At 46.8% G+C, this 16,602-nt stretch overlaps 2 protein-coding genes across 7 annotated transcripts in view; both read right to left on the bottom strand.

Annotated features, from left to right (window-relative positions):
• ticrr (TopBP1-interacting, checkpoint, and replication regulator) overlaps positions 1–16,602 on the bottom strand; it is a 92,370-nt gene that overhangs the window by 1,963 nt on the left and 73,805 nt on the right. For 2 of the 6 annotated variants that reach the window (XM_019873885.1, XM_019873883.1), the window contains exons 3-21: positions 8,268–10,082; positions 7,766–8,003; positions 7,095–7,327; positions 6,434–6,671; positions 6,156–6,297; positions 5,928–6,052; positions 5,634–5,837; positions 4,851–4,996; positions 4,654–4,754; positions 4,430–4,523; positions 4,169–4,251; positions 3,759–3,989; positions 3,442–3,529; positions 3,222–3,294; positions 2,961–3,092; positions 2,797–2,887; positions 2,658–2,716; positions 2,303–2,583; positions 165–2,187 (exon numbers count right to left, since the gene is read on the bottom strand). In XM_019873885.1, coding sequence (XP_019729444.1) covers positions 165–2,187; positions 2,303–2,583; positions 2,658–2,716; positions 2,797–2,887; positions 2,961–3,092; positions 3,222–3,294; positions 3,442–3,529; positions 3,759–3,989; positions 4,169–4,251; positions 4,430–4,523; positions 4,654–4,754; positions 4,851–4,996; positions 5,634–5,837; positions 5,928–6,052; positions 6,156–6,297; positions 6,434–6,671; positions 7,095–7,327; positions 7,766–8,003; positions 8,268–8,930 — 5,245 coding nt within the window. In that variant the 5' untranslated portion in view covers positions 8,931–10,082. Of the gene's footprint in view, positions 1–164; positions 2,188–2,302; positions 2,584–2,657; positions 2,717–2,796; positions 2,888–2,960; positions 3,093–3,221; positions 3,295–3,441; positions 3,530–3,758; positions 3,990–4,168; positions 4,252–4,429; positions 4,524–4,653; positions 4,755–4,850; positions 4,997–5,633; positions 5,838–5,927; positions 6,053–6,155; positions 6,298–6,433; positions 6,672–7,094; positions 7,328–7,765; positions 8,004–8,267; positions 10,083–11,041; positions 11,634–11,681; positions 11,901–16,602 lie in introns of those variants that run through there. The other 4 variants (XM_019873889.1, XM_019873887.1, XM_019873886.1 and 1 more) reach the window with 4 other exon arrangements.
• Positions 12,748–14,287, bottom strand: cunh11orf96 (chromosome unknown C11orf96 homolog). Its single transcript, XM_019873894.1, has one exon. The coding sequence runs from the start codon at positions 14,086–14,088 to the stop codon at positions 13,705–13,707; it is 384 nt and encodes a 127-aa protein (XP_019729453.1). The 5' UTR covers positions 14,089–14,287; the 3' UTR covers positions 12,748–13,704.

The raw sequence follows: 16,602 nt of genomic DNA, 5'->3' as shown, positions 1-16,602 counted from the left end.
AAATTTGACCTATACACAAGGCTTATCCAAGCCGTCTTCGGGCATCAAGCGGGGGGGGTGTTGAGTGTGTATGTCTTAGAGAGGCGGGGCCTGAGTGAAGTGGGTGCAAGCCAATGAAAGTGTGGAGTTGTTAATGATTATGCGAGGGTTCATCATCGACTTACTGGACGGGACGTCTCCACCGACGGCAGTCCACATCATTTCTTCTTCATCTCGGTGAGGCTCAGGTGCCATCCAGCTGTCCTCGGGCTGTCGAGGGGAGGCGTCCCCAACAGGCAAGCGCGCTTGTTTCCACGCCAAAACTCCACCCGTCGCTTTACCGCCGAAGTCCTCGGGGTCCTCCGCGTCCGACAACCTGCTCACTCCCAGTTCCACCTCGTCTGTCAGATCGCCCTTCCGGGAGCGGTCTTTGCCTCCGACCGCACCCATGTGGGCTCTTTTCCTCCGGGGCCACCTGTTCAGGTGGTCCGGGGTCAATTTCCCGACACTCTGCGGGGAAGGCGACAGGGAGAATATGTCCGCAATGGCCCTGGGCGACGTGGTCCCTGCGGGGTGGCGTGTGGGCGTGTAGGACTGGCAGATGTGGGTCTGAACCACTCCGCCTTTTGCGGGCGTGGCGTGGCTACAGACGGACGGCGAGACGTAACCGGGATCTCGATGCTTGGGGACCGACGCCAACGGGTTGTCCAGCTGAGATGGCCTCACAGCGACTAAAGGACTCTGAGCTCCCAGGTGAGGAGCGTTCTCGGTGAGAACTTCGTTGACATTCATGGAGTCCGTACGTTTGAATTTGAGTTTGGGAAGCCCGGACGTTTGCATTTCCATTTCAACTTGATAGGAAGTGGATTTTGGCGAAGGCGTACCTTGTTGCTGCCGATGCCGGGGTGGGCCTCGGGGGGTTGAGAACCTTGGGAATTCACTGGTGTAGCCCAAACGTGCGGCCGCCTCACGCTGCTGGCGGTCGGGCGTCTGTCGGAAGCCGTAGCTGCAACCGGGCGTACCTTGGGCCTGAACTGGGTCCTTGGGGGATGTGGCCTCAGTCAAAACGTCTTCGGTGGATTTTGAAGGCTTGCGGGAAAAGGAAATATTCATCTTGAGGCCTCCGCTAAACTGCGTCTTGACCACCGACGCGTCCACAATGTCATGACTGTCATCTGTGGTGGGGTTGAGTTGTGAAGAGTCCAACAGCTGTGAATCCGATTGAGAACTCATCTCAATCGCAGATGATTCAACACTTTGGGCCTTTGTCTCTTCTGTTAATTGCATGGTGCTTTCCAGAATGAAAGCAGCTTCTTTATTTGGCACGAGAGTAACGCCGTCCTCCCTCCGGGATCTTGACTTCGGATGGGTGATTCGAGCAACTGTGTTTGCCCGTGACGTTTCTGGAGACGCAACCGTATGGTCCACTGAAGCTGCCAAAGCTTGTTTCCAGGGGGAACCAATTTTGGGACTTGAAGCAGATGTTCGTCTGGACCGAGTGGCCATCGGTTGAACAGGGCTGGGCATCCTGGCGTGAGGTCTCGTGGTGGCTTCAGGTAAGGCATTGTGTACTTGTGGTGGTGAAAACTGGAACGGCACCGCCTCTGGTCTCCTTTCACTTGTTGTATCTGGCGACATCCTTCGTCGGCTCACCTGACAGGGAAAGGTATGCGATGTTTGACACGACTTGTCGGGGGTCTTGAAAGTCTCCGCCTTGTCGCCGGGGCTTTTCGGCGGGCTGCTGAACCGGTTCGGAGTCTTCAAGAATCTGGGTGAACGACGAGACGCAACGCAAGCCGATTCGGGCGTCTTCACAGTGATGGCATCGTCCGGAGCGCTACATTTCTTCCGTGGCGACGGAGACCAAGAGACCATCTTTTTGGGAGTCCCGGAAGCTGAATGTAATGCGAAGGAAAAAGCGGCAGCTTCATAAGACTTGACGGGAGTCCTGAGAATTCCCTTCAGTGGGCTCGTCAGGAGACTTTGCTGGTCGTGCGTCTCCACCACCAAAGTCTTTCTGGCGGGAGATCTGAAAGGACTGCCCCGAAGGGCCATACCAAGTTGTCCGACGGGGCTCTCCGCGGCAGGGAGAGCCCTCGGCCTGGTAGAAGGCGCAGTTTTGGGGGTTGCCGGTGTTCTCGGAGTTGTGCTGCCAAAATTGGCTCCTCCGCATCTTTTGGGGGTCTTTTCCGGTGTCTTGCTGGGACTCTAGACATTGGTGTACAGCGTTAGAATTCAGAGTGTCGCCAAAGCATTTTGCCTGTCAGTGGTACCTCGGGTCGAATGAGTTTTTGGGAGGGATGAGCTAATCGGAGATATTTACCTCAAAGACACTGGAGTCTGCAGACAGCCGAGTCCCACTGCTCCGCGTCGAGCCCGTCGAAGTGGAAGGACGAGCGGGAGACTGGGCGGCGCTGAAGAGAAGCCTCATGGGAGAGCGAACTTTTTCAACGTTCACATCATCACCGGTCCTGCCTTCGCTGAGCGGAAGCCGGGAGGCGGAGAGCGCCCTCTCCAGGTTGCGGGACCGCCGTTGGGAACTCGAATAAAAAGTGTTGGAGTGTCTCCTGGAAAACTCCTTTATCCTCGGGCTCCTTCTGACCTCTGGCAAAAACGGGAACAGTCAAAGTGTCGATTTCAACGCAATAGCGACGAAGTACAAATGCTTCAATTCGTACCTTCGGCGGGTTTGAGCGGCGACTCTTCCACAATACAATCCTCATTTAGGACGGAGCTTCTATGGACACGACGAAAAGAAAATGAGAATGAATGTAGTAGACTAACTTGGCAACCGATCAACTGTTGACTGACACGTACCGCCCCATTTTTTGTCGGTAAAGGAGCCGATTTGACACCTGCTTGTGGTGGGGCGTCTCACATACTTTGTTTGTGATGAGTCTGTGCCTCTCTGAAGAAGGAGCAACGATAATATTGATTTGGTTATTGCGCAAAGTCCGTTGCATTTTGCTTACGAGTTTTACCCTCAGACTTGTGCGATCGCTTGCGTTTCGGGCCTTCCACCACGGAGACAGACTGGCTGCGAGAAAGTTTGCTCTTCTTGGACGGAGACACAGCCTCTGGGCTGAACAGGTTTCTTCTTACTTTGGTAACCTCTGAGACAAATCAGAAACAGGCTGCACTTTGAGCAATGGAACAACTGCCCTTGTTTAGAATACAAACTTTGGCGAAGAATTCTAAGACAGGAAGACACTCGTCTCTCCAAATTGGAAGGCAAATCGTACCATGGGTTTGTTGCTTTTGGGGTTGCGGTACTGTGACTGGTTTCTCCGGAGCTGTACAGACTTTTGATCTGGACTGATAAAAGAAAAACAGAATAAAAGGGAGGCGACTGAAGACAGAGTAAAAAGAAACCCCGTCTGAGTAGATTTGACACATGAACATTTGATTACAACACAAATGAGCTCGCGGTCATTGATGACTAATCATCTGGGTTGGTCTTACAGCCCGTGTTGTCTTTTTCGGCATCTCTATCTGGCGTAGACTCTGTGAGGATTCGGTCAGACTGCGATGACGAGTCAGCATCCCGTTCCTTAAAGTAAATAAATACCACAGTGGTTCAAATCTTACGGTATGTAAAACATCTGTTCTGTTGGCGAAGATAACTGATGTTGGAAGGAAAATATTCCTAAAATGTATTGAATGGGTCAAAGGCCTCCCCGCTACAGACACCTTATTTGTAGTTTTTACAGTGTGGCTATTTTAGCATCGGAAAGAACAAGAAAGAAAAAAAAGACACTCCATGGGGACCCTCCTCTCACCTCCTCTTGTTAGCAGAGCGATGACGCAGATCCTGCAGGCGATCGCTACAGTTGGAAAGCGAGTCATGTGCAGAGGGGCAGGGCGAGGAGGCCGACGGAGAAACGCTGTCCTTGGCGAGCGACTCGTCGCTGAAGAAGTCCGCGGGAAGGACGGCCAGCAAGGCCTCGGGAAGCTGCGTGCCCAGACTGTGGTAAATGTCGGCAAGGACCCTCGGGATGGCTGTCAAGAACCTGCAATAACAGACTTCTGTAAAAAAAAAAAAAAAAATGATTGCATTCATCAAGTACTTCATCAAAGCACTTAATACTCGCCCGCAACGCAAAACGGCATCGACGGGTTAAGCCAACTAGTGGACGTCACAATCCTTTGAGGGGGGGAAAGACAATCACGAGATTCTTGAAACACTTACGCTGGGAGGACTTCATCCTGAAGGAACCTTGCGAGGCATGCTGGGTCTTTTGTTAAGGATATAATTCGGAGCATTTCAGCCACCTGAGGAACAAACAGGTTCGGTATGAATAATGGATTGAGGGATATTGACGAGAAAAGAATATTGGCTTATTTTCAGTATGGTAGCCATGACTTTATTTGAGGGAGGGGGAAAAAAAAAGGGCCTAGCTGTGAATCTTTGAAGTCACAGCTACACGTTTATGTGATGGATTCCGTCTACCTCCTCTGCCATCTGTTCAGCATCCAGCCCATCAACCTCCTCCGGGGAGAAAAGTTTGCATAACTCCAACCTGAGCAGCGCCTGGAGCTGACACCTAGTGGGGACAATATGCATTACAGCCATTTGAGGATGAACCTTTTCTGGATTTTTCTCAACTTCAGGACTGCTGCAGACGGCCACTTGGGTTCACTTGCTTGAGTGGACAAATCCACACACAAACTCACTCTCGCACTTTGCTCTCCACATCGGCATCAGAGCCGTAGGTCTGCCTGATGGATCCGCTGCTCTTCAAAAGGTGCTGCTGGCAAAACGGAACGGCGTTGACCTGCACGAGAAAATTAATTAGGCGAGAGTAACCGAAGAGACACGTCGCTCACAACCGTTGTCAAAACGGTGTGCAAGAAATAAAAATACCTCTTACCTGCAGTTGGGATTTTGCCACGAGGAAACTTTTGACAGCAGCCAAGATCTGCTGAGCAGCATCCGGGACAGATGAGGCTCTCTCTGCATTGCTCTTCTCATAGACGGACCGCACGTGGGACAGCAGCTCGGCTTGACTGGTAAAGACTGACGAGGGAATTCAACACATGACATCAGTTGCATAGTGCAAATGTTTTGCCTTTGCCTTGCACGATCCTAAAGAATGCCTCAACTAGGGCTGGGCTATGAGGCCTTAAAAATGATAACCTACATTTTAAACGTCTTCACTTTTTCGTTTTGTGCTCAGTCCAAAAAGCCAGTTAAACATCTTGGTGCCAAGCAACTATGTTAAGTGAGTGGATTGACTCTATGCAGTACTTTGCTGCCACCTTGTGGCATCCACAGACAATTTAAAAATTTTTAGGAGTTGTCGATAACCTGGGGCTTATCACCACAAAACAAAATAAATATCATGAATAAGGACTGATTTTATTTTCCGACAGTGCAGTATATTTGAACAGGGTGTTAATGTTCAAACTCTGCTGAATGTTACAGGGGCGTAGAATAACGTGAAATATACTTTTAGAAATAATGTTTCAGCCCATTTCGCGTCTGTATTTTAATGGTGGTCATAATGGCAGGACTTGGAGAGCCCAGTACTTTTTCTTTCTTTTTTTGGTGGCACTTGGTGTAAAATGTTTGCGAGGCACCGCTTTAGTCCAAACGACAGAAAGAACGGGAGACTTGGACGGTGACGGTGTTTTGTCTTGACAGGGATACTTACGGATGATGTCGACTCTTTCGGCTTTGTTCTTGTCGCTCGGGCGTCTCTTGGCCGGTCTCTCTGCCCCTTTTCCCTCCGGCGCGGCCGGCTCTTCGTCAGCCCGCCACTTCTGGGCCTTTGCGTTGAGCCGCGCCACGTTGAGCATCTGCAACGAGCGGCTCATGCTCTTCATCTTCTGCTTCATCGGAGTGCGCTGTGAGCCTCCTGCGGAGACAGAAAAATACAAATAAAAAGACATGTCACATTTCGCCGTGTTTACACGTGAGCCGAATCAATCGCGCAAACGAATCTTACGTTTCTTGCCCCTTTTGTTCTCGGTACCCTTTGATGACTGATACAGATCTGCCAGATCACTGATCAGCTCTGTCTGGAAGAGAAGCTCCTCTTCCTCTCTTTGGTCAGGAGCTGCATGAAGCAACCTGACAAAGAGTGGAAGTTATGCAGCAAAAAGTTCAAGCCGCTGTAACGTTAGGCTGAGTCGGAACTTTGAATGCAGTGAACTTGTGCTCTTGTTCTCTTTACCTGAAAGACTCCATCAGATGGGAAGTCACTCCGGAGTGATCTGAATGCGGAAACCAAGTCTCACACAAACCGACTCTGGGTGAGCAATGACCGAGTTCCTGCCGGGCCCACTCGGGAACCACGTAGGGAACAGCTGGCTGCTCTGAGGGAGAACACAAATGGGGAAATGTGAAAGCGCGTTTTGAATACATTCAATCTCTATGTAGCATGCGGCGCATTTCAGCCCGACAGGCTGCTCAAAAATCTGTCAGCAAGAGAATAAAGTGTCCAATCCTTACCATCGGTGCTGTCACTGTCTTGCTCCATCATTTCATAGACGATGCCCAGCACACTGTTGACAACTTCCGGAAGGTCAGCTGAGATTTCATCTGTGCCGCTGTTGGAAATGATGTCGATGTTGCCAAGGCGATGACACTGAGTGTCGGCGGGTCGGAGGACGGTGAGCAGAGCGGTAAAGTTGGACCAAGGGGAGAGGACGGCTGAGGACGACTGGCCGCTGTGGCACACCTCAGCAAACTGGGGGTGAGGGGCACCTTGTTTACTTGAGGTTTGGCAGTCAGTCACAAGAAGGAGTCATGCCATAAGGCGGAAGGAAAAACTCTTTTCAACTTTGCATTTCTTTACCTGCGAGTCGTTTTAGTAGATTCGAAATGTGGCAATCGGTGCTAACAGAGCAAATGTTTAGATGTGCCTTAGCAACTGTTAAACAGTGTCAGGCAGGATGGGAAGACACATCCAATCCTCACACATTCTGGATCAGAGAGATGCTTTTCTTTTTATTTAATTTGTAATTCACCAAAATGTTGGTTTGCCTCCTCCACAAAAGCTACCTATTCCATCACCTCAAACTTGATTTTGCACGGGCGACCGTTAGCGTGGACACACAATTTAGTCTCTATTGTTTTCGATTTGTGTTAATCAAGCAATGTGACCACTCACCATGTGCAGCGAACGAGTCGACAACTCCACGAGTGCGCGCTGGAAGGAAGCAGCACCTTGCTCGCTGGTGTTGGAGCACCGAAGCAGCCATGACTCTGCGGAGGCGTGCGACAGTGACGAAGCATCCCAGCCCTGCAGCACACCCTTCAGACACACTTCCACGCCCTCGGCGAGAGGTGCCTGTCTGCGGGACACCGGTTCTAGATTGACAGCACAGCTGTGGGCAACGTCACCTGAAAAGGGGGCGCAGAAACACGTGGAATGGAACCACTCATCTTGTCAGTGCTTTTTTTTTTTTTTTTTAAACTTGCACACTGCAATTCATCTCCCCCGTGTCTCGGTAGAGCAGCGACACCACTGCGCTGTCATACACACAAGCTCTGGAAGTATATCCAGACAGTTTCTTCCTTATATTAGGCAAGGTCTAGTCAAGTGAAATGTATTTTGTAAGTCTTTCATGTTAAATTTATGAAGGGAATGGCTTTCAATTAAAGTGTACAATTGATGCCATACCAAATTATGGAATGTTGTTTGGGCTTCTCGTTGGCCAAAGTAGAGGTCTGCAATCTACTGTGTGCCAATGTGGTTTGCATAAATTGGCATTCTATCCCCACCGCATTTAACAATGACAATATTCCTCAATTAGAGTGACGGTCATAAATCTCATTTACCTGTGTCCAGTTTTAGAGTGCCCTCCGTGACAGGAAAAGCAAGGCGGTACTGCCTTTCGGAAGACAGCAAATATGCAAGACTGGACCGGAAAGGGAAACTGTCATTCCCGACGTTGGAGTGTGTCTTCCCAGTCCAGCGGCGGTTCAGGAGTGCAACTGCGGGGAGCACTTTGCCACGTACTTGTGCCAAGGCCTGGGCTAAGTTGTCAAAGCCCAAGTGGTCCCCACATTGCACCTCCTGTAAAGAAGAAATGACAATGACATTGTTGACTGGATCACAAGAAGCAGCTTCGGCCCAGAGGCTTCAACTGGCAAGCAGTCAATCACAATCGAATGAGGATATATGGATTTCCGATAGTACTTGTCACAAGGGTCACGGGTGAACTTAAGTCTATCTTGTGGGAAGCTGATGCTCAAACATACTTTATTTTTTCTGGATAAGACCATTGGAAGAAAAAGTTTGCACACCCTATTCTATATGCACTCTAAGCTGGTTACTTACATTCCCATGCGATGTACTGTCCACCCAGTGCAGGACAACCTGCCTCTGAACCAGCATGTCCTGGATACTTTTGGATAGAATGTGCTCTGACACCTCCGCACTCGTGTCAAGGTTCGTCAAGCTGAGGTAGTCCACCAGTTGTGTCCAGCTTTGTGGACAGTCTGCCACAATAAACACCGCGTTTTTCGCCTGATTTATAAGAAGGTCCTCCTCTGGTAAAGGTGCAGCTCGCCTCGTCTTCCTGGGCCTCAGGGACAGTTTGGTGGGAGAGGTGAGGTCTGGTCGGTCCCATTGGAAGTCGAGCAGGATTTCTTTCAGGGCGTTTTGCACAGAGGCAGATTGGCTGCAATTCTGCTGGGACGCGCATTGTTTCTCTCTCCCGTCAAACTTGGCATCGAATTCCACGCTGAAGTCCTCAAATGTTTTGTGGCGAAGCTCCTTGAAGTCCGAGCCCCTTGCTATCAGGCTGGCACCTGGGCCAGTCGCGGATTGGAAGAATTTGTAACCCCAGCGTACTTTGTCGAAGCCATACTTGTAGCCGAAGTGCAGCAAGATGTGCAAAATGCCACGTTTCAATTGATGATTCCTGACTTGTAGCCGATCGCTTGATTGTTGATCTCCGGAATCCACGTCGACGACAAAAGCTAGGTTGTGTAAAGCCATTCTGTCAAGCAGCGACTGGCTATTATCTTCGACGACACGCCATTACATCAAGTGTACCCTGCAAGCCGTCACCGCTCAACTTCATCCATCCATCGTCCGCCATTTTATGTCAAAGACATTTTTATATAAACTAATGTTGACATTTCATGCTAGCCGGCTAGCATCTTCTTGAGCGCGACTCACTTTGACATAACGATACTTATTTTCTTCCGTTACGAGTTCACATGTTCCACCTTTATCGTCGTTACAAATAAACAACAAAGTTCGGAGATATTAATAACCTTTCGTTTATATTCCTGGTCCGAAAAAACACTTGAAGTAAAACTTTTCAGTCAAAGTCACTCGATGTTCGCCATTTTGTCGTCCTCGGAGATTCTTAACCGTTCGCGCTCCTTGAACGAGAAACCGCCTCCTCGACGGTGATTGGACAGATCTGTTAACAACAACAAACTCATTGGCCCAAACTTTGGGAGGTTACTATGTCGCGATTCGCCAGATGCCAACTTCCAAAATCTAATTGGTTGCATCTACCGTTCGTCACGTTTCATGACGCTGCGGGGCCAAATGACTAGCAAACGGTACCTCCCCGTTTTTAACTTTTAAATCCTGAACGCTATGACGTAACATTACAGACTACGCTCAAAATGATTAATACCATTAAGAAAAATCCATGATAGCCTATATGTTGTGGGTTTCCTTTCTGTCAACACAATCGATGTTGCTGATGTTGTAGTGCACTTTTTCTAGTCGCAAGTCGGAGAAGCCCAACTTCCCACCTTCCCCGAAAGCACCATGACACTCTTTCCTCAAAACAAACAGACGCAACAGCGCAAGGTGCCAAAAAATGGCGCATTGTAATTCTAATGGCTTGTAAACAAAGAGTTGTGTCTCGGGAGTGCTTACCACTCATCAAGTGTGAACTTGAGCAACCAAGTAAATCTTTTATCAGCCTATTTCTGAAAAAGCCACACGAGAAGAAGTCAGAGCATCCCAAGCACTTGGATCAACCACCGATTTTCATCCTAATTATTTTTTTTCCTTCAGCAGCAGGGGCGGATGAAAAGCTGAGGAAAGAAGAGACATCAGCGAGTGGTCGAAGGACGAGCGCGTCCAATGTTTGTCTCAGCTTGCTGATTCTCACCAGGCTTTCCCCTGAAAACATGGCAACAGGATGTAGGTCAGAGATGCTTTCAAGGCAGCAACAACACAACACACGCAGTCACTGTATGTTTGTATCTGGACGTAAACATGACAGAAAATATTCATGACCCAGAGCGGCGTTTTCCTGCTGAGTTGATAACAGTGAGCAGAGTCTGCTGAGCCGGTTTTGCTATGCTGTAGTTAGTTTTAGTTTATTTTTAAATGTAACATGTCTTTTCAGTTAGTTTTTATATTTTAAAAGCATTTTCATTGTTATTTTTATTTGTTACGTTGGTCAACAGTAAAACAGTTCTTCCAGTCACATATAGAGTGACTGTATTCTTTATCCTCTAAGAAGACGACTCTGCTGCATCTAGGCAGGGAAACAAGTGCAAAAGTATAAACTGGCCGTTATACTGCCCCCAGGTGGCCAAAGAACGCACACCACAATGAGCAGCACAATGTGCAATAAACTGAATGAGAAAGTGTGACAAAAACTGTTGAATTATTTTTCATCCTAATTATTCATTTGTGTTTTTTTACATTTACTGTATACCATAGACTAGTGTAGTTACTAGAAAGTGTAAATGCAGCAATGTATGTAGTTATTGTGTTTTTTTATTGTTATAAGTTGATATTGATTTTCATATTCATAACTCTGTTATTATTACTATTATAATCATTATTACTTCTTTAAAGGGTCTTGATTTTGTGGGTAGGGAATTCATATTGTATGTCTGATTTGTTTTAAATTTGTGAGGCATATAAATTGGGTGAGCAATTTAGCAGTTTTTACCAACACCACATATGATTTGTTTTCCAGGTGTTTGTCGGCATATAAAATCTTGCGTAGGTGGCTACATCGGGTTGATATCGAGCCTTTATGCACATCCTAATGGTCACTCATCAGACAAGCAAACGACTATGAATGAAGCCGTCATTAAAATGCAATTGGGAAGTAAGTGTGTCACCTTTTTGTTCTCCACTCGGCAAGTAGAATCACTAAGCATCTCCTTTCAAAGCAAACCTTGCACACAGGGATATTATTCTTTACATGATGCGTCAAACTCAGTCATGGGATGAAAATGAACAGGCAAGTGACGTCTGTTATGATGATGGACCAAAAATAAATTCCTGGCTGGAGCAGAATGTCCTTCGTACAAACATGACATCGGCTAACAAAACAAGACATGGAACGCACTTCCTTCCTGTTTTTTGCTTACTTTGTGCTGTAATGAGGCCATGGGAGCAAGTTTCAAAAAGAGGTTCAGACGTACGTTGAGACTTCATCATAACAAGTCACATTTCAAATATACTTCTCATGAGTACACTGACAAAATAGGTTCGCAATTTCCATCCTTAATCTGAACGAGGAAAGAAGAGGCCATGTGTTCGCTTGTCCTCTGAAGCGTCAGGAGCGTCAGTAATAAAGATGTAACACAACGTAATGTTATAATACAAGGGAACACAACATGAGGTAACACAACATAAAGTCACACAGTGTACTATAACACAATAGAGCACAACACAACATATAGCGTAACACAACCTAGCGTGACCCCCAACCCTAACCCCTAAATCTAACCACTAACCCTAACTCTAACCCCTAACCTTATCGACAAAACGTAGTGTCGTCTGTAAGCGGTCCGCTCCTTGCGCCACTTCCCGAAATGACGGCCGGTGCGTCAGCAGTCTTGGCTGAGGCACCGCCGGTCAACGAGCTCGACGTTGACAGACGCATCGCGCGGCAGTTGACGATAACGACAACCTTGCTCGTGTACTGTAGGCACATGAACTTTCACTGCTCTGTTTGACAACTTCCTCCTGGGTGTGTGTCAGGAGTTAGCTGTTATGCTAACAAGTCAAAAACAAACATACTGGTAAAATAAAGAGAAAAAAAATAGTTCAGTGGACTAACTTTTGGTCTGTCCTTGGTCAGAACTGCATCAAGGACCTCACTTTTTTCCCTTCTACCTGTAGATGGCTAAAATGTTTGTGTTATGTTTTTATGTTCGTTACTACGATTTATATTGCATCTGCAACAAAACAACGTTTTAAGAATAACAAGGAGATGTCAGCAAAATATCAACAAACAAAGCTGATTGAACACATTTTGCCTGGCAGATGAATTGGTCATAGAGGACAAGAGGAAAACAAAGTCATTTTAGAGGGTGCTATTTATTTGAAGTAAAACCGTACTTAGGAATGACTTTCTCTCTTGCTACAGTTACATTTTGTCTCGAGACACCCAACTACAATAACAAGTGCATGTTTCCGTGTTTTGTGCATGGATTATTTGGAGTTTCATGGTGAAGCGCTGTGTGTGAGACAGAAAACGTCCGATTTCGGAACGAGACATACGCATTTATCGACTAGTCGACATCATCGTAGCAGTTGTACACGTTAAACTGGGCCAGACATATTTTTCATTTATTTGTGTCAGAGTCAGGGAGCAATGTCCCATTTATCGTGGCGTACCATTGACAGTGAAGAGCATAATCAGTAGGTCAGTTTGATCATTTTTGTTCACTATCTATGTCAGCGATGTATAGTGACAAGCAGAATAATGAAATGCTCAATTTTGTGATGTAAAAATATGTGATTCACTCAATAAAGGTTGCGAGAGGGTTTTTGTCCCCCACACTTGGAACCCCCATCATTCAAGAAACAAGTCCGATACCTGAAAATACTTGAAAATATTTATTAAAATACTTATGACAAACACGGTATTTAATATAAAGTACATTCGATACAAAGCACAGTGGAAAGGTTTGCGGTTTTCTTTGAAAGTCGAGGCGACTTCACAAGTCAGAAGCGCAGTCAAAGTCCACATTTGGTTATAAGCAAATGAATAGAATAAATACTTTTTTTCTTTTTACGAAGGAATCTTTTTCTTCATACGTTCTGGTGAAGAGCGTGAACTCAATAGAAAGCTTCAGTGGCGAACCAGGCCACAGTGTCACTTCATCGTGCTATTTACAAAATTAGTGGCGTGGCTGTGAGCTGTTGATTTTTGTTCTTCTAGCAGTAGAGAAGAGAAAAAAAAATCAACGGTGAGCCTTAAAAAAAAAAAAAAAAAAAAAAAGCTCAATGTACCATCTTTCAAGTCTACAGTAAAAAAGGAATATATTTGAAAGCATAAAGCAAAGCTTATACTGTCTTTGTTGGAAGTATGCTATTTAGGTTTCTTTGTACACGACTCTATGGCACTTGATTAGTACCCAAAAAGGGTTGGTTAAATCCAAATGTATTGTTAGAGACAACAGAACTGTACTTAAACAATTTTGGATTAAAAAAAAAAAATTGAAGTCACTGTAACATGCTCCACTTTCATTCAGTGATTCTTTAGGCAACCACAAGAGGGCGCCCACATCCTGCACTGATGAGCCACACTGATGCAAGCTAAACTAAATTCTCGCCACGTTGCCAGGAACTTAAACAGCATACATTTGAACATGTTAAAAAAAAAAAAAAAAAAAAACAGCGCCACCTGCTGCGTGATGCATCGGCACGGCATGTGCCTCGCATCGATATGTTAGTGGATCTTAAAAGCAGACGTTGCCGCAGTTTGGTTCACTTCAACCGCACTCCATCGAGAAGGACCACGCGGGGGTTTGTTGACTCCCCGAAACCTTCACTGGGTGGAGTCAGAGTCGCTGGAGTCCATGCTGGCCTGCGTGGGCGACGGGGCGCATTGACGGCGGGCGCCGGGCGAGCAGTGCAGGGTCTGCGTGCTCCTCCTCAGGTTCTCCAGGGACTGCAGGAAGGAGCGTCGCGCCCTCTCCTCTTCCAGAGGCGACGAGCCCTCTTCCTCCACCACCTCGGCGATTTCGGCGAAGGTGACCGGCTGGGTTTTGAAGCGGGCCTCGCGGGGTCGCCGGGAGCGGCTCTTGCCCCGGGACGGGCCCTTGGGGACGGGCAGCTGTTGCGGGAACTCCTCCATGGCCGAGGCCATCAGGTGGGCCGAGAGGACGTGGAAGCCGGACGCCTCCGCCGTCATGGGACGCGCGGCAGCCATCGGTGACAAGAGCAAACTTTGGATTTTCTTCTGGGTTCTTTTTCCTCAGAACCAGAAAAAGCAAGCAAGCAATCCGCTTTGAAAAAGTCTTGAAAGTGCAGCACACAGAAGAGCAACACAAGTCAGTCTTGAGTGGCTCTGATGCTCCTGCTCGTTTTTCCTTCCGTGCTGAAATCTTGCAGCCCTCAGCTCCAACTCTGGCTTTTATCACATGTCAGCCCGCCCCCTTCCTCTCTCGCTCTCCATATTTGATACTGGAGCGGTCCAGCCTACTTATGCCCCGCCCACCCCGGCTTTCTGACTGCTCATGATTCCGCCTCTGTAAGGTTCAGTCACCCATCTCAAAATAACAGTGGCGGGATGTAATGAAGTATAAACACTTGCTTACTGAACTTGAGCAGATTTTTATATTTATATATAAGTATAGCTATATTTCACTTGATTTATTTATTTTTCCTCCTGATGGCCGCAGCCCATCGTTGGTGCGAGGAGTCAGAGAAGCCAACAACTTGTCGACAAAGTCGAATCTTTTGGTCATTTTTAGCGAAGGTCCCCCGGCTTTTAAATGTGGCTCATCGAGGAGGAAATACTTAATACAAAATATGATCTTACAGATACGAGTGCATCACCCATTACTCGGTTTCAAAAACGACAAAAAAGACCAACTGTGAAATGTATTAGAAGACCATCAAATGTATAAGGGAAAACTTTTTAACCCGGATTTAAAAGCATTTACACTCGGAGCTGACTTCACTTCTGTCGGCAGCTTATTCCATTTGCGTGCAGCCTAACAGCAAAAGGCTGCTTCGCCATGTTTGCTTTGAACTCTGGACTCAAGTCAATCGGCATTTGCGGTCTGCTTGGAGCATCTGCGTTCAAGGCACTTCAACATTTCAAAAGAATACATTTTACATGTGGAATTGCAATTTGGTCATCCAGTCAAACGGCAACATATTTGCTCATACAAGCCCCGCCATGCCCAACCAATAAGGTCACAAGCAAAAATTCATTTGGCCCACACATCCCATGATGAAAATCGCTGGACAGTGGACAGTCACTGAGGTGAGATTCGACGGATGACCTCATGCTCCGTCACGGTCTTTGGGAATGACACGATGGCTTTAACATCACGAGTAACACAAGCATGGCATGACAGCATCTTGCATCTTGTCTCTCTTTCACACACACACACACACACACACACACACACACACACACACACACACACACACACACACACACACACACACTTCTTCAGTTGCAAGTGATACCGATGTACACTTTAATACGGCCTCCATCTATTTTAAGTCCATCCAAGGTTGCAGCAGCTGCCAAGTCATGTGACATCACATGACATTTTTTGAGCACGTTTATCATTTGCAATCTTGGATGGGACGAGATCAGTTGTGAAAAGCAATAAATCCATTTTGGTTATCCAGAGGGGCGGCGGAATGTTTTTTTTTTTAAACTTGAATAAGCCAAGTGTGAACACATTCAAAAAAAATAAATTTATTAAAAAGTCATCTGGACACAATGACTCGAGCCTCGACACAATGCATGCCAATTCAGAGTTGATCATGTTTTAATCATGTTGATTTGTTTCATGACCATGCTGATATCTGAAAACGTCTTGCCCCATTGTGATATGTCCTGGGCAGTACAACACAAACACACATCCAACGGGAAATGTTGATTTGACGATGAAAACCGTCTCCACTAGGCTGCAATGATAGTCATCTGTCGCAGAGGATAAAGAATATATGCCTGTGACTGTGAGTATTGTACGCTCTGTTTGCATGCTACTCCTGTTTGCGTTCAAATATAACTTGTTTCAAGGTTTAGAATGACTGCAATATCCACGCCGGTTCCGTTAGCTCGTCCAATAGCATTTTGCACTTGTGCACAAGCAAGAAGACTTTCACGAGACAAAGTTAATGGACTCTGTTAATGGACTCTGGTGAAATGCTGGTGAATTTGATTCTCTTGGCATTCTGTTTAATTTGACAGGAAACCTCAACTGAGAGTGGCAACAAACAGATTTCTTCACTAGCTGCAAAACGCCTGCTAAGTTAACTTACACCATAGCTAGCTGCTGACTTTTTGTTTTGCTCTAAATGCATGACATTAAATTAAAAAAAAACACGAAACATGAAATCAGTTGAGTGCCAACAAACTGTGAAGTTGTGTCGCTTATAAACCGAGGTGCCTCCCTAATTCTCTGTTTGTTTTTGATGTTGCAGCCGTGGAAGCATTTCATCAAGTGACCACAGGAGTGACGGTTATGAAACAAGGGCACCCAAAGGTTTAAGAGTGCAAGTGAGAGATGTTCTCCCCTTGATGTTATGTATGTGTGTGTGTGTGTGTGTGTGTGTGTGTGTGTGTGTGTGTGCGCGTGCGCGTGTGTGTGTGTGTGTCCGTAGGCCACGGTGTTGAATTACAGCGCAAGGACACATTTACACAGGACACATTAACGGCATGGACTGGACGCTGCGGCAAGCTAAATACAGTTAGCAA

The sequence above is a fragment of the Hippocampus comes genome, unplaced genomic scaffold, assembly GCF_001891065.2.
Source record: "Hippocampus comes isolate QL1 unplaced genomic scaffold, H_comes_QL1_v1.1 scaffold298, whole genome shotgun sequence".
Classification (NCBI taxonomy): domain Eukaryota; kingdom Metazoa; phylum Chordata; class Actinopteri; order Syngnathiformes; family Syngnathidae; genus Hippocampus; species Hippocampus comes.
Note: the sequence above shows the minus strand (reverse complement) of the source record. Positions and strands in the feature narration are given on the sequence as shown.